At 41.9% G+C, this 22,468-nt stretch overlaps 1 protein-coding gene across 1 annotated transcript in view; it reads right to left on the bottom strand.

Moving 5' to 3' along the window:
- SCUBE3 (signal peptide, CUB domain and EGF like domain containing 3) overlaps nucleotides 1–22,468 on the bottom strand; it is a 152,074-nt gene that overhangs the window by 116,500 nt on the left and 13,106 nt on the right. Inside the window, exons 2-3 of the mRNA XM_063141508.1 lie at nucleotides 5,969–6,091; nucleotides 4,430–4,555 (exon numbers count right to left, since the gene is read on the bottom strand). Coding sequence (XP_062997578.1) covers nucleotides 4,430–4,555; nucleotides 5,969–6,091 — 249 coding nt within the window. The remainder of the gene's footprint in view (nucleotides 1–4,429; nucleotides 4,556–5,968; nucleotides 6,092–22,468) is intronic.

Here is a 22,468-nt window from a genome sequence, read left to right as displayed (position 1 = left end):
TGTTGAAGACTTTTAGGGCAGGTTCAATCAACTGTCCCCCTTTATTATAATAAAACTTCATTAAAGCCCCTATAGTTTTCTATGCCTTGCATTTCACAGCCTCCCTATGCCCTTTCCATGAGAGAGACTCACTGAAAAAAATGCCCAAGTATCTAAATGAATCAGCTTGTTCAATAACATCTTGGTCCAAAGTCCATCTATGTGTAGGGCTGTGACTACGAAAAACTATTATCTTGGTCTTAGAATAGGTCTGAACGGACACTCCTTTCACAAGCACAAAATGCTTGGTCCCTCCTCCAGACTCCCACTATTGTTAAAGAACTGGGAGTCAGAAACCCTTGATGATGTACTGCAAATCAGTCAAGAATCTACCAGTACATCCCAATCCACCTCCTTCCTGTCCCTGTCCTACTGCTTCCAAATGCCACATTTCCTCCAATAAGCTCTGGGGAACATACCTGGAGGTTCTTACTTGCTTCCACTTTCATGTTCCTCTTAACTTTCCAATGGTATCAGTTTTGACGGTTTTGTTGTACGAATTATGATGTTGTGTAGTTTCATTAAACCAATAATGGAGATACTTTGGACTATTGTAAATCTGAAAAATGCCCACTAATCCCCCACTCACCCACATAATGCAGTGATGCTTTGCCACCAAGGAGACCCTAGGTTCAATCCCCATGATCTCCAGTCAAAGCATCTGAATGGAAGAGCTCAGGAAGGCTCCTGCCTGAGATCCACACAGAGGCACTGCCAATCCAGAAAACTGGGCTAGATGGGCCAATCGTCTGACTCAGTATAAGGCAGCTTCATATATTCGTGATATACCAATGTGGGGTAGTGGCTAGAGTGTTGGACTAGGAGTTTGGAGATCCGAGTTCTAGTCCTCACTTGGCCATGGAAGCTCACTGGGTGACGTTGTGCCAGTCACAGGCTCTCAGCCCAAACTACCTCACAGGGTTGTTGTGAGGATAAAATGGAGAGGAGGAGGATTGTGTACACAGCACTGAGTTCCTTAAGGAGGAAAAAAGGCAGGATATAAATGTAATAATAAAATATGCTTCAAATGCTTCCTGCTGCCATTTAAAAATATATTTCTGATTTCAGAAGCTTAAACAATTGAGTGGTGCATAAGCCCTACAAGTACAGAAATAAAAAGGGAAAAGAAAACACCTTTTTTATAGCCCACAATTAAGCACTTCTCATATTTTGTGGTGCAAATCTAATGATTTTGTTCATCCCTGTGCAAGTGGCTCTGTGAGTCGCCCTGGCAACCAGGGAGGCAGGCAGGCAATCCTTTTGCTAGCTGGCAGTATGTAAGGGCTCGCCAGGACTTGTTGCTGAGAGGCAAAGTTTCTAGGAATGCTGTCTTGAACATATAGCAACCTGTAGCAAACTTGCACTGCTCACCTGTTGGAACAGGAGCAAACTCCCGCTATTTGCCCCCAAAGGTACAAGCATTTTCAAGTGTTTAAATTGAACACTCAAAAAGACCCGAAGGTTTTGCGAGTGTTCAATACTAATGCCAACAAATGTGCAAGGGCACTTACAAAGGGTTCATTCTGCCACATCCCCCTTCCCTGTCCTCCCAGTTCACACTTACCTTGGGACAGGGGAAGACAGCAGCAGAGGTGTTGGTGTCTTTTCCAGCCAGGGACTAGAACAGGGACTACAAGTCCCAAAATCACTAGCAGCAAGCTGACACACAGAAATGATGTGTGTCATTTCTGTCAAGGATAATGCCCTCCAGGGTAGGTTCCTGAGATTTGGACAGGGAAAGATGGAGGCAGAAGCTTGCGGGATCAAGCCAAACATAGTCCTGCAAACAGGGTTGTGGCTGCCTTGCAAGTACTTGCAAGTATTTGAGCAGGATGTGACTGCTCCTGCTCAAATGCTCGAAACATCCCTTGTCTGCATGGAAACCTCCAAACCTCAATTAGGTACTTTTGCTTTGTGAATGGTACCTTGAGCAGGTGCTAATGTAAGCTTTTTTAAAAAAAACAAACACGCACAGTCCTCTGCTACCACAAATTATGCTGTTGCGGTTCCCACATTTGTGGAAATTGCAGGGGTCAACACCTTGAATGCTGAGAAAACCTCCTTCGTGATCAAGGTGTCTCCCCAGCAGGTAAATATAAGGTGGCCAGGTTATTTATTTATTGCATTTCCATACCCCAAATAGCCTAAGCTCTCTGGGTAGTTCACAAAAATCTAAACCATAAAGTACAATTTAAGTTATAAAACTTAAGCAACAAATCTGTACAGCACCATGTACATTGATGGTGCTATATAAATAAATAATAATAATAAAATAATAATAATGTAAAAACACAGTATCAAGGTACAATATAAAAGTTTTGTGCAGCTTCTGGTGCTTGACACAAACTTTTAGTAAAATAGTACTATTCCACCAGGCTAACACTCTGGGGCCATGTTAATAATTTTGATTTTCTGTATAATTATGTACACTGTAAGTATTGTACATGTAATGTACTGATCTATGAACATTATCTATCTATCTATCTATCTATCTATCTATCTATCATAAGCTTTGTAAGCTATTTCTGTTTCTTCAAAGGAAGATATTGTTGATAATCATTTCCCTGTTTCAAGTTTTGAGGCAAAAGCACTGTATCTCCCTGCAACCCCTGCCAGGCTTTTCTTTTTATGTAGCCATTTGAAAATGTTCACCATTGTTGCCCCAAGCTGCTTTGGCACCATTTTCTTGCTTTCTTGGGCCTTTTTTCTCCTTTATTACATAATCACAGCCAATCAGGCATCACATGTTGAACCTGATGATGTCCAGATGTTTTGGATTTCATCTCCCAACATTCCTAACCACTGGTCCAACTTACAGGGGCTTGTGGGATTTGAATGGACAAATGAAGGTTTGTTTACCTTGAAGGACATCTACTTTCTGCCCACCTCTAGTGCAGACAATACTTAGCTAAATGGATCACTGGTCTAACTCAGTATAAGGCAGCTTCCTGAGCTCACTTGGCCTAAAGATACAGTGGATACAACAACAGCTTCATCATAATAATCATTCACTGGAGAGAACATTTTAGCTGTCTTGGTTACAGTCCCCAGTTTTTCTGAGTCTCACTTGTTCAAGAACAAACCTGCTAAGGACTCCCTGCCAAGCTTTGCCTGCTGCACTGAAACAACTTAGCTCCTCTAATCAGGTTGAGTTATTAATCCCTACATCAGCCTTTCCCAACTTGATGCTCTCCAGATGTGACAGACCGCGTGCTGGAAATGCTGGGAGTTGTAGTCCAAAACATCAGGTGGGTACTAGGGATAGATATATACTACTGCTTTATAACAGTATTCAAGTACACTGATCACTGTTGGGGCACAATGCACATTCCGTATACCACTTTCATAGTGTTATATCCTTCTTTTTATTCCACATTCATAATGATTTGACACAACATGTAGATCTGGCCAAGGTAGGGAAACACTGCCCTACATCCTTAAAGATAAAACATTTTTTCATAAAAAGGAGGAAGCTGTTGTTAACAGATTATGTCAATAATACTAAAATCTGTTCATAAATTATCAGCAGCTACTTTTGTGCCTAAAGTACCCACCCAAGAGACATCAATATATACTCTTTTTCCTATCCCCCTTCCATATCTTGGTGAGTTTTTTCCCCCATTGGAAGAAAAGGATGGACAAATGAAAGTTTGTTTTACCAACACAATTTTTTGTTTCATAAGATCTTTGGCTATTAAATCCAGCTGCCCCGTTTCTGTCCCCCAAGAAAGGGTGGAGATTGGAGTATGGACCTTTCCCAATGACAGCAGAAACCACTTGAGAGCAGTTTGCATTTCTCTGTGGGATAGAGAATCAATAAACATTGGAGTACAACTTCACAGCTGGAGTGTTTATGCAATGCCATGGGATGGCAGAGCGACAGTAGAAACAGAAGACTATTTGAACCATAGCAGTGGCCCAATATGCTTTTTGTCTTTCCACTGGATATACACAAGAGCACAAAAGGTCAATGAGGAGAAAACAATGGATGTGTGATTCAAAGAAAGCATGCTTCATCCGATACTTTCAATTATCAGAGTCCATTGCCTGTGTTTGCTTTGAACAATGCAGTACTCTGTGGTCAAATATGTAACAACAATGACACTGACCACATGAGGAACTTCTGGGGGGCATCCACACCTTTTTACCAATGTCATTCAATCAGAAAGGAAACACTCAGCAATTCAATGGAAGAATTCAACATTAGGATTCAGAATACAAATATTCATACCCTTTTGAGCTACTATTTCCGGTTGCTTCAGAATTAGGAAATCTACATAGCATAACTTTTATACTGTTGTTTCCCCCACCACCACGCCGCCCCAAACTCAATGCTAACTTTTTTTTAAAAAAAAAATGTAAACAGTTTGACAATGTGTAAAGAACTTACCAAGGCAGTTATGGCCATCGTGTGCCAGGCGGAAGCCGTCGTAGCAGGTACATCGATAATTCCCTGGGATGTTGACACATTCGTGGACACAGCCAGCATTGTCATCACGCTCGCATTCATCAACGTCTGCACATAGAAACGAGAAGATCAGGAATCTGGGAGAATATCAGAACCAAGAATGACGAGCTTCCTTTTAAACCCATGCCTGAAATCCATTGCAGAACTTTAGATCTGTAAGTTCATTACTCCAGCAAAACACTCCTATGTATTTGTTTATTTAAGAAACTATGTCCCACTTCAATAAACTCAAAGCAGCTTCAGTAAATTCAAATAAATGATAAACAACATTTTATATGGTCTAGATTGATCCACGGCTCCACATATCCTGTTAGAAACTGCCACTTAAGCTCAATAAGAGTTCCTTTTAATAAAGTCATTATAATGGCGTTTGTTGTGACCTTTGCATTAAATTTAGGATGGATAATTATCATTGCCCCAAAGGAGCCCAGAAACAAACTTTTTTCCTCTGTCTTCTTTTACATTATCTTATCAGGAATGTATAGGTGCAGTAACATTAGCAGGGGCTTAATTTAATGATGTACCAAGAATACGTCACTGTTTATTATGTGTTCTGAGAGTCTGCCCCTGCTCCCAGAACATGTAAAATGATTCTTGATAAAATTATCATTCACCAGAGAAAAGGCTTTAGCTCTAATACTGAAGCAGCCAAATTGCTGAATGCAAAGCCACATAAAACTAATGTCAGTAGCCCATGCTTCTTGCCCCACTTAACCCAACTGCACGGAGTAACTGAACTATTCTTTTCAGCAGGAAAGGACCAGGAAGAAATTTTAGATCAAATGACTTGGCAAACAAAAATATCCACAAACTCTTGGAGCCATGTCCCAATAGTGGATCTCTGCATTCTTGACTATTTGTTGTAGCATATCACTGGGAGTATAGGAATTATCTTGCACTCTTGTGATGAGTACAGGTAGCAAGCCAGGCATAACAGACTGTCATTATTATCTGAATATACTGTCATCATCATGTTTCCTTCAGTCATGTTGACAAGTAAAGACCAAAGCATTTGGATTATGGGGCTGAGGGGAGGATAAAGAATGCTGAAACAGTACTCAAAAATTTTCTGGGGCCCAAAGAATTATCTGAGGGTACAGAATTAAAACTAAGCAAGTCTCTGCCTCGTCAGTGTCTGAAAGGAGACTGCATGGAAGCCCCATGCAAGGTTATGGGTTTCCCAAAGGAATAGAGGGAAACCAGTGAAATAAATAATACATTCATTTAGCTAAAAATAAAAATGAGAACTCATCTGGGGAAAAACCTTCTTCTGACCATATCGGCTGTGACTGTACTAGAGTGATCTTCATACTTTTAAGAGAAACGTAACAAACTTCACTGGAACCAACACACAGCTATCAGAACTCTTTAAAAAGTAATGGGGCTTTTTCTTGTATTTAGCAGCATTAAATCCCAGTATAGGTATGGCAGAATTTCTATGGGCTGGCCTACTCTCCCTACCTTTGCAGTGCTTCCCATCCCCGGTGTAACCAGATTTGCAGATGCATTTGTAGGATTTGGGAGTGTTCTGGCAGATGGCGTCAATGTGGCAGTTGTCAGTCCCATCAACACATTCGTCAATATCTGCAAAGGAAGGAGGGGGGAGTGACATCATAAAAGCCTGCACTCTTGAGTTTCCTTAAATACAACACCCAACTTTTATCCTGAGAAGCTTGAAACCTTAATTCATAAGAGCAGGAACAGCTGACCCAGCATCGGAGGAATCTCTCTTTGCATCAGTGTTGTGTTCCAGAAGGGTCATATCTTGGATTGATGGGTCATTTTCCAGGATTTCAGCAAATCTTTGCTCAATGGTTATGATTCATAATTGACACAGTTATTTGGGCATGCCGCAGTTGCTCAAAAAGCTCGTTAGGTGGTGGCCCCAAACCTGGCATCCAGCAGATGCTAGCAAGCACTTTTCCTGTGCTTGCCAAAAGCTGCAGAAAATTGAATCTTGTATGCTTAAATGTGAGACGAAGACCTTAGTGAAAACCCTAGGCAGAGTCGCATTCACATCAGAGGAGATCTTAGTGGTCTCCTTGTTGATAAATGTAATGTATAAATAACCAAGTAAATTTTCCCTGGTCTGTAATATTGTCAGTGAGGACTTCTGGACACTACAGCAGCGAAAAATGAAGGGAGATAAATAATGCTTGTTCCAGAGACTATTCCATCCTCACACATCATGAAAAACTTTAACAGAGACTGGCAAATCTCAACCAATCAATGCCAACCGCAAATAAACTAGGAAACGAGGCTCCAGAAATGAAGTAATTGAATGAAAAAAACACAACAAGCTTCTCCTAGCCAGACCACACCACATATTCTTCTGTACTGCCCAATTATTGCCATCAGCTACATAACTCAGAGTGCCTGACTAGATGAAAATATGATATAGCCTGACCAGATAGCGTTGCTTTTTCTAAGAGATAATCATGGTATTGATTGCCATCGTTCTAGAGAAGAATGGGAAAAAATATCACAAAAGCCACACTTACAAATTGATGGATCAAATCAGCACAGGGTCTCACTTCCATAGCTTGGCTGAGAATTAAGTTGCCACCCTCAGGGGTTTCTTTACAATGATGCAACTCTAGAGTCCTTGGGGCTGTCTAAACGTCGTCTTTGTCCCAGAGTGGCTTCGAATCCGCATCGCATTGGTTATATGACACAGCCGCCAATTCGGAGCCACCCTGGGGCAAGCAGCCAAAGATGCATAGCAGAAAAGTAAGGGACTTACTCCTACTTTTCCTGCCTGAGCTCAAGTTACAGGAAGCCAGATTCCAGCTGGACATCAGAAAAAACTTCCTGACTGTAAGAGCAGTACGACAATGGAACCAGTTACCTAGGGAGGTCGTGGGCTCTCCCACACTAGAGGCATTCAAGAGACAGCTGGACAGCCATCTGTCAGGGATGCTTTAAGGTGGATTCCTGCACTGAGCAGGGGGTTGGACTCAATAGCTTTATAGGCCCCTTCCAACTCTACTATTCTATGATTCTATGAAATCAGCACAGCTCTTCTGCCATTGCTCCAGCGTTGCACTAGGGGCGTTCCTGGACTGACGGCAACCTCCCATTGGTTGCCGTGGGGGTGGGCCTGGTGAGCCTAATGGCAGCAGCGATACTGTGGGATTTGGCAGCAAAGCGGTGTGCATGAAACTTTAGAAAGCATAAGGCAATCTTTCCCACTTTGGTGCCCTCCGGATGTTTTGGAATTTTGACTTCTGATGAAAATTGGTCTTCCCCTTGAATCTGCTATCAGCCCCAGGAGGAAAGCTTCTCCTGGTGCCAATGGAAGCTTCTTCTCCTGAAGCCAATAGCAGAGGGGTGGGGGTGATTTTCATCATGGCTGCAGTACAGGGGAGGGGGCAGGGGAGGTTCATGGTCCTAATCTTGATCATCCTTCTCCCCCGCAGTTGCTATTTACATAAATAAAATAAAAACAGACACATTAAATGCAAATATACATTTAACACACCCTCTGACTTGGCACTCTATTTCTGTTGGAACCTTTTGACGGGTGCAAGATCAGCTTTTGCCAAATACTGGCAAGCACAACCAAATAAAAGGGGACAGCTTCAAAAGTTCTGGGAGACAATGAAATTAGTCAAATTGATAGTATATCAAAAGAAAACTGCTAATAGCCAGGTCATTTAAGGATATAGGGAGATCAGTTATATATTTATGTACCAGCCCAATATTTGACACCAGTGTCCCAGTTCAGATGTGCGTAATTCAGTTTAATAAAAGAATATGCACGCAAGGCCTGCGCTCATACAATCCATTCTCATGACAGCCCTTCCTCCCTTCTTGGTATGTCATGATTCAATTCCTCCTGGATTAATTAACTATAGTTTCCTGTTACATATGAACCAGGAAACTATGATTCCCATTTGAATATAACAAGACATTACGATTAGCTGAAGACTAACCATAGAAGAGAAAACGGACTGCACAGGCACGCTTGTGAATATCTCTGCTTATGGAGAGAGATATGACTGAGACAGGCCAGTGTTTTGAATAGTTACATTTATGAGAATAGACATAGCAATAAAGGAAAATTGTCTCATATCTTATTTTCCTTTGTTTCTGAATCACAACAGCTGAATAGCCTGATCCTAGCCTTCTCTGTGGTGGCTCCCCTACTGTGGAACGAGCTCCCCACTGAGGTCTACCTGGCACAGACATTGTCATATTTTTGGCACCCGGTAAAGATCACCCTCTACTCACAGGCATTTAACGGTATATGATGAGGCATCTACAGTATGTCTGCTGTTTTAGAACTGGTCCATAATAGAGTGACCATATGAAAAGGAGGACAGGGCTCCTGTATCTTTAACAGTTGTATTGAAAAGGGAATTTCAGCAGGTGTCATTTGTATATATGGAGAACCTGGTGAAATTTCCTCTTCATCACAACAGTTAAAGCTGCAGGTGCCCTGCCCTCTTTTAAAATGGTCACTCTAGTATAGCTCCTGCAGCTTTAACTGTTGTGATAAAGAGGGAATTTCACCAGGTTCTCCATATATACAAATGACACCTGCTGAAATTCCCTTTTCTATGCAACTGTTAAAGATACAGGAGCCCTGTCCTCCTTTTCATTTGGTCACCCTAGTCCATGAGGAAAAACATTATTTATTTAAATTGTGTTAGCTGTTTACACTGTTTTAATTGTTTAAAAAATTGATTGTTTTTATTATGTTATACTTTTAAAAATGGTTGTAACCTGCCCAGAGAACTTCAGCTATAGGGCAGTATAGAAATGAAAACAACAACAATAACAACAACAACAGTTTTACACACATCTAAATCCATTGAGATGAATGTGCTTAGGCACATCTAAATTTGCATAGGATCAGGCAATTTGTGTATATATGGTTGGGAATGATGGGAATTGTAGTACAAAACATACGGCAGGCACCATGTTAGTGAAGGCTGAACTAGTTGATCTTTGTGTCTGTTTTGGCATGGCAGTTTTGTGACTCTATTAAGCCAGCAGGAGACACAGTGGTGCGTAGAACTCACTGTGGTCTCTTCTACATGGATAACTTTTGGCTTACATCTACTTGAGCTTTGTTATTAAGATTGTTCACCTGGCTCCTGCCAAGTCTCAACAATGCAATGACTAACCCTTGTTCTCAGGTCCTTCAGGAAATAGCATGATAAATAACAATAGTTATTTATCTAATCGAGATGTGGTTCAGTTGGTAAGTGGTCAGAGTTGGGTCATACCTGGTTCTTTAATACAGCCCTATGAGTGACAGCTCCCCCCACCCACCCACACACACCGCTACCTGTAATCTATGCATTGTCTGTGTAGTATACTAGATCCTAAGCCCAGAGAGAGAGGTCAAAAGGTACATGATATGAATTTGCTGCTGAAACTAAACCGGTCTGGCCCTGCCCAATGAACACTGCAGGGAAATGATAATTAAATTGCTTTGAACTCTTTGGAAATAAATGAATAAATGTGGACTATTTCAATTCTAACTATTAAATCATTTGATATCTCATCATATTTCATCAACTGATGTCCTTCAGCTGACTGAGTTCTGTTTGTGATCACTGCTACACTTGCAACTCATCATTGGTGTTGCAGTTATTGGGTCATTTGGTTGGGATATTTCAAATTTGTGTATCTAAGACATTTGTGAAGGAGTGCAGAGATATGTTTCTGAAAACCAGGTGCAAGATAGTTGTTGGACAAAAAACATCTGGCTCTGTAAGAAGATGGGGAAGGGTTGAGGGCTGTCTTCACACTTTTCCAAGACCTGGTGCCATCTGGAAACTGTAAAACCAGACATAATAACTTTGGCTGTTTTCCCAGCCAAAGATATTATTTCTGGCATTATGTATGTGTACACCATGGCATCCAAACTACATTGCGTTGTATTTTACCCAAAGTAAAACCATAAGAGACTACTAAATCGGGACTGCAAAAGTCTCCAGATGGCACCAGGTCTTGGAAGACGCAAGGAAGACAAGTTTAAATCCTTCCTTATCCCCTCCCAGGCCATTTTGTGTAACAACTATCTTGCATCTGTCTCCCAGAAAGTAATGTGCATATATCTGAGTTCACTGTTAGCTACTGAACAGCTTGGGTTTAACAAAAACTACAGAGCTGAAATTTTGCAAGGTGTTCTGCTTTGATCTCTAAACCCAGGTTTCGCAAAGCTTATTTCATTGAGCTTGCAGGAAAACTGACTTGTAAAGTTTGTTCTGCCTCTCAACTTCAGCGCTTGAAAATATTGCTTTAATAGCCTCTAGGAAACCTCAATGAAACTAACCAGAGGAAAAGCAAAGATGAGAGAGCAGATTTCAAAGTGGGTGGGTGTGTAACAGGGATCAGTCCTAAATACAGTGGTCTCTTCTTCAAAGTACTGAAGAACATGCAAGTCTGAGCTTTATCACACCAGCATTATACTGTGCAATCACTGCGAATTGCATGCAAAGGACTCAGAAGTTTTCCAGTTTATAATCTGCTTTTATTGTGAAGTACTCCCATGCATCCTGCTTTAATTGTGCTATAAAAGCAAAAGACTCGCCATATTTTGATACTAGATTTCGAGCATATCATCCGAGCGGCCACTGGGGCGCAGGAACAGGATTTGATATCAATTAAACAAATGTTTACATCTGCATAAGCTTTAAAGATAAAGACTTCAAAATTGGCATGGTAATAGATATTAAGGAGAGCTTTAAGCATACCAAATTTGAATCGGATTGGGTCATCCATTGATTTGTTATGATTTTTTTACATTTCCCCCCCCCTTAAACCCACTTCCTGGTATGCAAAGGATCTTGCCACCCGGTAGCAACAACAACAACGCCGACAGTTTAGCGCTGCAGGGATAATTTGAGGGAAACAGGTACGTGGGATGAAGTTATCTGTTTATCATAATCCTCAAGTAACAGTACCAAAAATATTGACACTGACAAGAATGGAACTTCAAAGAAGAAAAGGAAAAGGAAAGTAGGTTCTAAAGCCAATGCTATGATTGCCTGGATCTATCTGAACTGCTTATATAGGAGAGTGTTCCCACAGTTATGGCTGACAACCTCAGATCTTGTGTTAAGGGATGTGTTCCATCCCATTGTCTATTTATTCAGGAACCACTAATTGTGCTGGTTGGCTTTGATGGCTTGTTATACATAGAAACACAACTCCCAAATTATAATGGTCAATTGCTGCAACAACAACAAAAACTTTGCACCAGTAGGGTTGCCGCCACCACCCCACTCGGGTTCCTATGCTTTTAAAAGCTGCATAACAGGCAGAAATTCAACAGGTGAGTCATTGGGATGATGTTTCTGGGAAATTTTCACAGGGTGAATTTCTGCTTGATATGCAGATGTTGAAAGGTAACCCTGTTGTAAAACATGAGAGATCCACAGCACAGTTCTAGGGTAGATAGGTTTTCACTAGAAAGAAAATTAAAATAGCTTCCATAAAAGCAGCTGATGGATAATCTGATAAAGGGTACATAACAAGCAGGAGAAATACTAAATGTTATAATGCACCCCTTCTATTATTCTTCTCATATTCCCAGTATATTTTACTAGGAAGCTTTAATTTGTACCAGCAAGGCAGTATGTACATATGTACTGTATAAACATTTACACAATGTATTCATATTTGTTATTTTACATTAACCACAGCCCAGAGTAACCACTACATCCCTGGGTCATCAATCAAGAATTACAATCTGACCCAAACCACTGGAGACATGAAAAGATTTACAATAAAGAGAGGAAAACGGAATCCAACTTTTTGTTGAAAGAATCACTTCCTGGTCTGGTGGTAAAGTAGCATTGTGCGATTGAAATCTGGCCTGATAACATGACTAGATTGCTCAGCTGGCAAGATTCATAAATTCACCACATATACTGAAGCCAAAGTGTGTGAACCAAAACTAACAAAAGTACAGAAATGCTTTCGGGGAACATTTTCTACTCCAAGCTGACTCCCAATGTATCTCAGAGGAATAAAATATCCCACAACAAAACCCTAGGACTGAGTTTGGACATCACAATAACCCACAATGAGTTAAACAAGCCATGATGGCTTATTTATGTAGTGTCAGAAGAAGAGCACTTAAGTTTGCTTTCCTGGATCAGTTTTTGTTTGAAAAATGCTATGGGATTTATTTATTTATTACCCAAAATGTTAGTTCTTAAACAGAAATAAACTTCCATAAGTGAACTTGGGGGACATTGCTGAGACATGCTGGGAGTTTTAGGATTTTTTCCCCTGTATAAACAGCATAGGATTGTGCCTAAATCTGCTTCCCTGGGTCAGTTTTTATTTGAAAAACTGCATGGGTCATTGTTTACCCCACATGCTAACACTGGCTAAGAAAATAAGTACTCCAATGGAAAAGATTGATAGACATTTGGGGATATTTTTGTGTCTGGTGTTTTTCAAGTCCAGAAAGAAAATAGTAAATGTTAAGTTGCTGAAATGTGGAAACAGTATTTAGTACTGTAAAGGTGACAATGTGCTAGAGCAAGGGTGGGGAACTGTTTTGGCCCCAAGAGCCAGACTCTCTTCCCATTCACACACTGGGGACTGGGTGACATCAGGGAGTGGGCCCTTAACTCCTTTCCGCCAAAGCCCTACCCCCCCCCCAATCAGACCCCCCCACCGACATCATGGGAATCCCTTTCTCCTTGCAGAGAGAGGCACAGAATAACCGCTTCTGTCTATTTCTGCATGGAGAAAGGACAGTCCCTCTCAGTGCTAAGTGTGTATTTGTGCTTTTAACCTGTTGATTGTCTTAGTATGATTTAAATTTTTGTGAACCGCCCAGAGAGCTTCGGCTATTGGGCGGTATAGAAATGTAATAAATAAATAAATAAATAAATGAGGCAGCTTTTTTCTAGCTCTGGGAATTCCCATTGTTACCTTCAGTCTGTGGTGAAAACAGAATCAAACTTGTTGACAGATTCACTTCCTGGTCTGGTGGTAAATGGGCACTGTGCAACTGTAACCTGGCCTGATAACAAGACTAGATTGCTTAACTGGCTTGACGTGATGCCTGGCATTGCCAAGATTCAGAACTGCACCACATATATTAAAGCCCAAACTAAATGCTGGGTGAAAATCTAATCTTTTGGGGAACATTTTTCTACTCCAAGTGATTGGAGGGGAGAGCACATTTCCTCTTCTCTAGCACTGGGAGAGGGGATGTGTCCTGGGAGGGAACCTTCACAGGCTGGCTGAGAAACCTCCCTGGGACAAATTTGGCCCGTGGGCTGGAAGTTCCCCATCCCTGCCTTAGGAGGGCCACATCTTACATCTACTTCTGTATAAATTCTGCAATGAAAAGTACACTTGGGGCTAGGATTTTGCCCCACTACTGGCTACAAAGGTTAAATCAAAAAGCTCATTTTTAAAAGTGATACTTAAATACCTTTTTGCATTTCCTGGAACAGTGCTTAGGTTGTAAAACCATACTCACTAAAAAGTACAGTGAACGCTCAAAACTTATGCATTCTAGATTTAAAGGCATTTTAAGTGTTTCTTGTAAACCTTTTCCCCAACTTTCTCAATGGCTGCAATCCCAAGTATACTTGGAACAGATGTAAATATTTATATCCAAGTAAATGGCCGTAAATTTCTTAGGCTTCTTTGACTGACATGATTTCTTCTCAATAGCTGACAAAAGAGATGGGGGGAATTAAAAAGACATGTAATGCACTATTTTGGTGCTAATGTATACAGGCATTCCCACCAATGGTTATGAGTGTAGCTTACCATAGCAGTTGAGAAGCTTGGAACCATGAGAAAAGAGACTAAGATCGCTTTTCTTCTTCATTTCCCTGCTCTGAATGTTTGACAAATGTTGGATTTGATGTGAAAATTTGATGTGAAAAATTTGATGTGAAAAACAAGATGTGAAAATTAATGCTTATAAATAACAACCCTGAGGAAGAATTCTGCTTTCTTTTCAAAACATTTTCCCCCTCCCGTATCAAACATACGTACCAATGGGCCTATTCAGACAAAATGCTAATCCATGGTTAGGCCGCTAACCCTTTTGCAGCAAATGGATAGTGAGTGTGTTTAAACCATGGTTATGTAGCCACCATGATTAGGAATGGCTCAAACAACATGGTACGTCATAAAGTTTAACTCAAAATGCTTAATCATCATGGCTTAGTATGTCGTTTGAACAGAGTCGATGTTACAAATATGGGTTCATCAATAATTAATGAACACATGAAACCGTGCAACTACAAAATGTAACAGCATGGAGCAGCCCATGCATTCTCATACAGAATCCAAGATCACGTATTCTGATAACCACTGGAAAAGGGGTGTAGCTCATTGGTAGAGAACATGCAAAAGGTCCCAGGTATGTTCAGTCCCTGACATCTCTAGGTTCGGCTGAGAAAAACTCCTGTTGGAAAGCCTGGAGAGCCACTGCCAGTCAGTGTAGGCAATACTAATCTAGAAGGACCAATGGTCTGACTTGATGTAAGGATTCCTATGTTCCTAACAGATATTGAGATTATTGCAAATTCTGAGATTTCTTCAGACCAGAACCAAGACACTAAGGATGCCCTCTGACAATGAACTGGAATTCCGCCATCTGACTACACAACCACCATCAGCTGACTCTGGGAATCTTCACTGCCCCATCTCAGACTTCCCAGAGTAAGAAAGCCTCATGAACCTCAGAGATCTGTTGCATATTTGAAGCACTTCCATAACAAAGATAAAGCTACTCCAAAATAGAAAGAGAATTTGCAGAGTTGTCTAAGTACGTGTTTGGCTGCATTGATGTTACCTCTTTAAGAATCCACCGGATGCTAGAAAAACTGTAGCGGCTGTGTTGGATCATTAGAAGAAATCCAAAAGTCACATTAGAGAAGGCCCAACTAAATTGTCACAAGTTGTACATCATCTATAAATCACTAAGTTTGGTGAAAACAGTTAGGGTTGGTTCTGTTTTGTAGAGCAAAGGGGGGCAGGTGGGGAGGGGGAAGCAGTTGAGGGAAAGTGAGCCCTCAGGCCGAAATAGAAAAAGTGGTGAATGCCACAAGGTGCTGAAGGAAATAGTATATTTAGAAAAGTACCTTCATTTTCTGAGGTCATGCCTAATATTTTTCAAGAGTGTTCTCCCAAAGGACAAAGAAACTCTTCCTCATTCAGGAGACTAGTGACCATTCCCCCTGGCAAAGCGTTGCTAAACTCAGAATGCATTATAACAACAGAAATGGTATTATAAATAAATTTTGCTATTTCCTTCAGCACCTTGAGGCTCATCCCTTTGTCTTTTATCTGACTGGGTGTGGTCATCCTTTTATCCAGGGAACGAGCCCTCCCCCAAGCTCACTGCTAATACTTCCCCGTAGCCTCTCCCACCAAAGTGCTTCTGTTGCAGCTGAGCTGTCTTCAAATATCACAGTGCAGCTAAGGAAAAAAGCAAAAACTGGAAAGGACTACACCACCACCACATGCCAGTAGTGCCTTCTAAAGGGAAAAAAACTGCATTTCAATCACCTGTGCACCCTTCATCACTGAAAAAGCCCACCTCTACCTGACTTGACAGTACCCACATCAAATTGTAAAACATGTTACCAACACCCCGGGCTGCGGACTAAACTAAGTGATGCATTACATGCAAAGTTTGGCAATGGGTGCTCCTTTTTCCACTTTAAATAGTAGCCTGTCTGCTGCCCCCACCTCACAGATCAGGATCGGAACCATGGCATGCTGGTAAAGAGGTTTAACCTTTCCCTCCCAAGCCTTAGTCCCAATGGAAGTGTGAATGACAGCTTTCCTCCTCCACCAAATAGCAGCTTGTGGAATTGGGATGGAGAGAAATTTCTGAAAGGGCCAAGACATGGGTTCCAGATGCCCCAGTCACAATCTTGATCAACCTTCCCCCACTCCACTTTCACGAGCTGCTATTTAAAGTTGTGGCGGGAGGAATCATACAACACCAAAATAGGTGTTTAACACATAACATACAGTTTAGCCCTGAGAGTCAGAAAAGAGCCCTCTTTTCTGCACCTGAAGTTTCTACTGTGAGATTAACAAAAGGGAGTGATTTGAAGAGGCTTTGTACTGCTAAACCAGACAGAAGATAGGAAAATGCCTTATACTGATTCAGACCATTGGTTCATTTAACCCAGTTTTGTCTACACTGACTGGCAGCAGCTCTCCAGGGTTTCAGGCAAGATTCTTTCCTAGCCCTACCTAGGGATGCTGGAGATGGAACGGATAACCTTCTGCATGCAAATCATGTCCTCAACCACTGAGCTATGGTCCCTCCCTAAAGAGGGCTGGCAGGACATCACAGGATGTCCCATTCCCCAGTGTTTATTTGTTGTAATTTTGCGAAATATGAGGAATCTCTTTCATTCATAATCATGAAAAATGGCTGAGGAAGAAGAACGTCCATTGCCATTGCTGCCTCTGGATTACAGAAGGAGCAGAGGTGAAAATGACATGCATTAGGAATCACTTGGTCTCACTTGTATGAGATCCCAGATACACTGCCCAGGTTTAGGGATCATAGATATTGGCAATTCAAATTACAACCTAGAGAGAGAAAGGAATCATCACTTCCTCGGAGGCATTTTTAACACTGGTATAAGCAGCTTCTCCGCTCACACTTCAATATATATGCAAAATCAATGCACACCCACACACCTGCACTGACACCATTTTTCACATTTAAAATGTGTGCAAATAAAACATATGAGAAAAAATGGCAACAGCCCGCAAGAAAGTAAATTCTACTTTGAGTCATATTTTCTCACCCCTGGGAATAGAGCTGGGCCTTCCAAACAAGGCCATACAGAAAACTCAGTGACCACATTTTTCTAAATGAGACTAGGGGTTCATAGAGAGCTTGCCACTAAATGGGAGCTGCTCCAGACCCTTGGAGATATTAGGCCAGTAACCCACGAGTGAGGCTGTGGTTGAGGGTTCATAAGTTAAATACTAAATGCTCACAGCAGGATATGCAGCACCCCCTAACCTTTTCCTTCCGCTTCAAAGCGCTTGCTGCAGCCACAGACTCCACTTTCTGGCCCAAGGCACATTTAGGGTTTCTGCAGTCTTTGGCAAAGGCCTTAACATGGACAATAGAATTTTGTCTCCTAGCAAATCACCGCTGGTGCTGAGTACATCCTAGTTGCAGGTACCACAGCCTTGGGAAGGAACAAGCCTCATCCCACCACAGATAGAAGGGTGGGGGTTGCCAAGATACATCTAAACTATTTCCCATCCAAGCCACAATTCAGCAAAGACGGAGGTTTCTGGAATCACCAGGCCTTACTCATTGCATCCATCTGCAAAGGTATATTTAACTTTGGCTAATCTTTTCCATCTCTTCTGAAGGGCCGTTAAGGGCAGTGAGCTTTACTACTGGCTGCCATTCTAACCTTCGCCAGACCTCAAAGGGCACTGGCTGAAGAGAAAGGTAAAGGAAGCATAATCTCCAGTTTAATAAAGAAATGGGCATCTGATTTTCAAAACAGCAAAGCATGTGCATTTACCGTTGGATTTCACTGGCAGCTCTGATTTCTTAGGAACCACTGGGGCTGCAGCCACAGAGCTAGTATGATAATGCAGTCCACAGCAAATTGCACAGAACTCGTGACACACAGCCTTAGCCTTTACCCCCAAACGTTCTCATACTTCAGCTCCGCTAAACTCCCTAAATAGAGAAGATTGTCTGCCTCACAGCACTTTTTTTTTTAATGGATGATCCACAGGTCAGAGTGGGAGGCAAGAGTGCCATGTGGCCCCTATAGCAGTCATAGGATTAAGGTGAATAGAGAAGGGAGCCTAGGTCTGCAAAAAGTTTCATTTGTGTTCCTGCTCTTAGTTCTCTGCCACTGCAAGTTCAACAGATTGGTGCAAAGAGCACGGCCTTCACAGTTATGGTGCCAACGTCATGGAACACACTTCCCTTCTAGGGAAGCCTGCCTGACCTCTTCGTTTTCTCTTCAGCAACTTGTCAAGACCTGGAGGTTCTGGCCAGCCCTTGTGGGAAGTTGATAGTTTTCTTGATTTTTCTGTGCCATGTCACAGCCTCCTCAGTTATATTAACTACAAAACAGTTCCAGCAGTGTGATGTTTTCCCACTTGTTTTATTCAAGGCAGGGTATGTTTGGAAGCACCTCCCTATGTAATCTATCTGCAAAGGTAGATTTAACTTTGGTTAAACTTTTCCATCTCTTCTGAAGGGCCATTAAGGGCCACTAGTCTATAAGATCTACCCTTATAAGTGAAGAGATCAACTGAAGTGTGGGAAATAACATTTTTTATTGTAGCTTGTTAGCAACTCCCTTTCCAAAGAGGACCTAGGGTGTTTCCCGATGGAAGGTTCCTACTGCTAATAAACAAAGGGCATGATCCAGCTATTCCATCTTTTTCTCCTTAACAAATTTCTTTTAGTACAAAAAAAAGTTGTAAGAAGCACTTGGAGAACACAATAGAGTTGTAAATTATAAAAATGGGTAAACAGGGAGGGAATATGTGATTATTTCAACTATATGTGCTTAGCTTTGGGCCATAGCTAGACAGGGTGAAATCCCGGGGTGATCCCTGGGATCCTCCTGTGCGTCCACATGATGCACAGGGGATCCTGGAATCGGGGAGGGATGATCTCTCCCTTTCCCCGGGATCTCACCCTACCCTTTGAACCCGAGACCACGGAAGGTATGGCTGGGCGTCACGGTTTGTCCCGGTTCCTTGCAGTTACTCACGAGGAGCCGGGACCCACGCATGGGGCGCAGAGCTCCTCAGGAGCACTGCACCCATTGGAGGGGGGAGCAGGGAGAATAAGTTTAAAAAAAAAAAAAAAACACCTTACCTTTTGCGCACGAATGCTGGTGCACATCTTCAGATTTAAAAAACAAAAACAAAATGGTAGGCGCAACGCCTCTCCCTCTGAGGCCGTTGCGCGCCGCATGTAAACAGAGGGGGGATCTCGCGATAAAAACATCATGAGATCTTCACCCCTCCATCATGCAATAACAGGTAGGTCTAGCTAAGGCCGTATAGGTTAAGTTACAACAGGTTCAGAGAATCAGAGCTTGCCTTCAAGGTGCCACTTTGGCACCGCTGGCTGCTAAACCTCATGGTTTCACTGCTGCAGGGTGGTAGCAGGAAATCCCAATTGCAGGAGGTAGTGTGGGCTTTCCTGCAGCCATTTGGCTCACTGGGCCCACCCTCTGCCCTCTGTCTGGCTTCTGGCAATCAATCAGCGGTTGCCATCTGCCCCAGAATGCCCCCAGCTCAGTGCTGGAGCGAGGTCACACGGAGCGAGGTCATACTTCTTTGCCCCATGATGGTGCTGCATCGGTTATACAACGCAGGCACTGACTTGCAGCCACCGCAAGTCTTTTCCACAAATCTGCGCATTAAAAAAGTCGGGGACTTACCCTGACTTTTTCCTTCTAAGATAGGTCACCCATTTGCTCCAGCTAACACTGTTGGTGTTGCGCTAAGAGGTAATGTATGCTAACATGATGTAATTTATGTTAGTGCTAATGTCAGCTAGGATACTGCCCTTAAAAGCAAAGTGTTTTGAAGATAATACACACCTAGAATTATATTTGCTTCATGTCAATGAAATGTTCAGTTGTGGAGTGAATGAGCTAAGCGGAAGAAGTGCTCTCTTCTCCCACTTGATCCTTCTTTGGCTGCCTTTGGAAAATCAAACTCTCTTGGACAGAGCCTCTCTAGAACTCTGTGTACTTTAAACATACAGCCACCCCAATATGAATAGAACTAGGAATTTAAAAACTAGGAAAACAAGTGTAACACCAAGCAAATAAAATTACAGTACAGTAGTTTTGGCCTATACAGCTGTTAAAGATGTTGAAATTCTCTTAAAAGAAGAGATGGGGAACACTAAATTTAGGTCATTACTTAAGTTGTCGTTCGCTGGTTAGTATTTGGGTTGGACCTTGGTAAGATAGAATTCATATAACCATATGGAATCTATGGGGGGTGGGAAGGGGCATCAAAGGTTATTGGCCTCCCAATCCCCATTCATTGGCCAAATTCATGCATGTAGCCATTATGCAGTTACATGGTAAGCCTTTTACGTTAAATGATTCCCCACACAGTAGAGGTGATTTCAACTGTGCCACGGCAGTTGTGGGAAGATGGAATTTTGAATTGGTATGGTTGAAATCACTGCAACTGTATGGCGAGTCACCTCATACAGAATGGCTTACCATGGATAGCTCTGTCTATGTGGCTGCACTGCAGTTTAAGTGATATCAAGAATGACTAACGACTGTACCATGTGGCAATCTGTGTCACTACAGTTTCTCAGTGAAGAACCTTCTGGACGGACTTTACCCATGCAGGCCATTGGCTCATCATGGGTAGAAAACAGTATGAGAGGGCATCCTATCTCTGTGAAACTTTGCTTGAGCAGCCCAGGATGCTTCCAGATAGATGGTTCCTAGTCTTACCAATCAAAGGGCATTGTACAGCTATTCTGCATTTCCCTCCTTAATAGAATCATAGAATAGTAGAGTTGGAAGGAGTCTATAAGGCCACCAAGTCCAACCCCCTGCTCAATGCAGGAATTCTTGGGGCAAGAAAAAATACAGAAGCAGCAGTGGGAAAACACAGAAAGGTTACAAAAGAAGAGAATATCTGAACCCCCATAAAATTCCGTGAATGAGGTAAGGCAGTTGCACAATAAAAGCCTTGTCTGGAACCACCCAAGGTATTCTGGTCTTGCTTTTCATTCCTGCCTTCTGGTTTGCTCCCTGATCCTGATTACTCTTTGGTTCTGACTCTTGGTTCCTAGCTCTTGACTTGCTCCAGATTGCAGGTAGCAGCACATGTGCATAATCTAATTTTTATCTCTGTGCTACCAATGAAAAGGAGGTTCCTTACATGCAAAAGGAGCTCTGCAATGCAGTGGCAGCTCATAGAAGGAAATGCCTATAGAAATCACTGTTTTATATTTATTTTATGACTCTTATGGCACTTTTCCTTTCAATACAATCAGATTACTATTTTCACCTTTAGAAAAAGGGAAATCCCATTCTTATTAATTAACCATACCTTGGCATCCACGGATCTGGCCCTGGAGATACTGGTCCCTTTTGTGAAGTAACATTAATTTTGTATGAGGTTGCTTTGAGGCTTACATTTGTAGGCTTCATCTGGCATCTGCTGATACTGCTAGAGTGGGCTCATTCATATGATAAACTTGCCATGATAAAATTTGGAACGAAGTGAAGTAATTAAGTGATTGGGTGGTTAAACAGTAGCGCAATGAACATTGACTGGGAGCTGCAGGTTGGAGCATATGCTGAAGCAATCACACTACTACTTCTCCACATGCTGAATACTGTATGGATCCACTTTACCCATATCCATAGCATGCCGATTTGATTGTGTGAATTGACCTCCCGACTTCAAATATTTACAGAAAACACTACATCTCAGGTAGTGACTTCAGAATTTGTTGCAGAGCCAGACTACTGAAGCAGAAAGAAAGAAGGGATGAATATTCACCCGCACATGAATGCCCACTAAGAACAGAAGATCCCTACTGGAGCCTGCTGTTTGCCATTAGCTAAACAGATGCGTCTGGGGATCCCACAAGCAGGACATGATAGCAATAGCCCTCTCCCACTTTTGTTCCCTTGCACCTCTTATCCAGAGGCATGCTGCCTCTGATCCAGGAGACAGCACATAGCCATCAGGACTAATAGCCACTGATGGCCTCATCCTCACAGTACAGACCTTTGAGCTCTTCAATAGTGACTATTTACAACATCACTAAAAAATGGAGGTCAGAATATATATATATATATATATATATATATATATATATATATACACACACACACACACACATACACACACACACACATATGAGAACCAATCAAACAAATACTATTTTGTATGAATAAATCTATTCAGCCCTTCTTATTAGCAACTTAAGAGTGATCGTTCCAG

The sequence above is a fragment of the Elgaria multicarinata genome, chromosome 1, assembly GCF_023053635.1.
Source record: "Elgaria multicarinata webbii isolate HBS135686 ecotype San Diego chromosome 1, rElgMul1.1.pri, whole genome shotgun sequence".
In the NCBI taxonomy this organism is placed as follows: Eukaryota; Metazoa; Chordata; class Lepidosauria; order Squamata; family Anguidae; genus Elgaria; species Elgaria multicarinata.
This window is presented reverse-complemented; position numbering and strand designations above follow the sequence as displayed.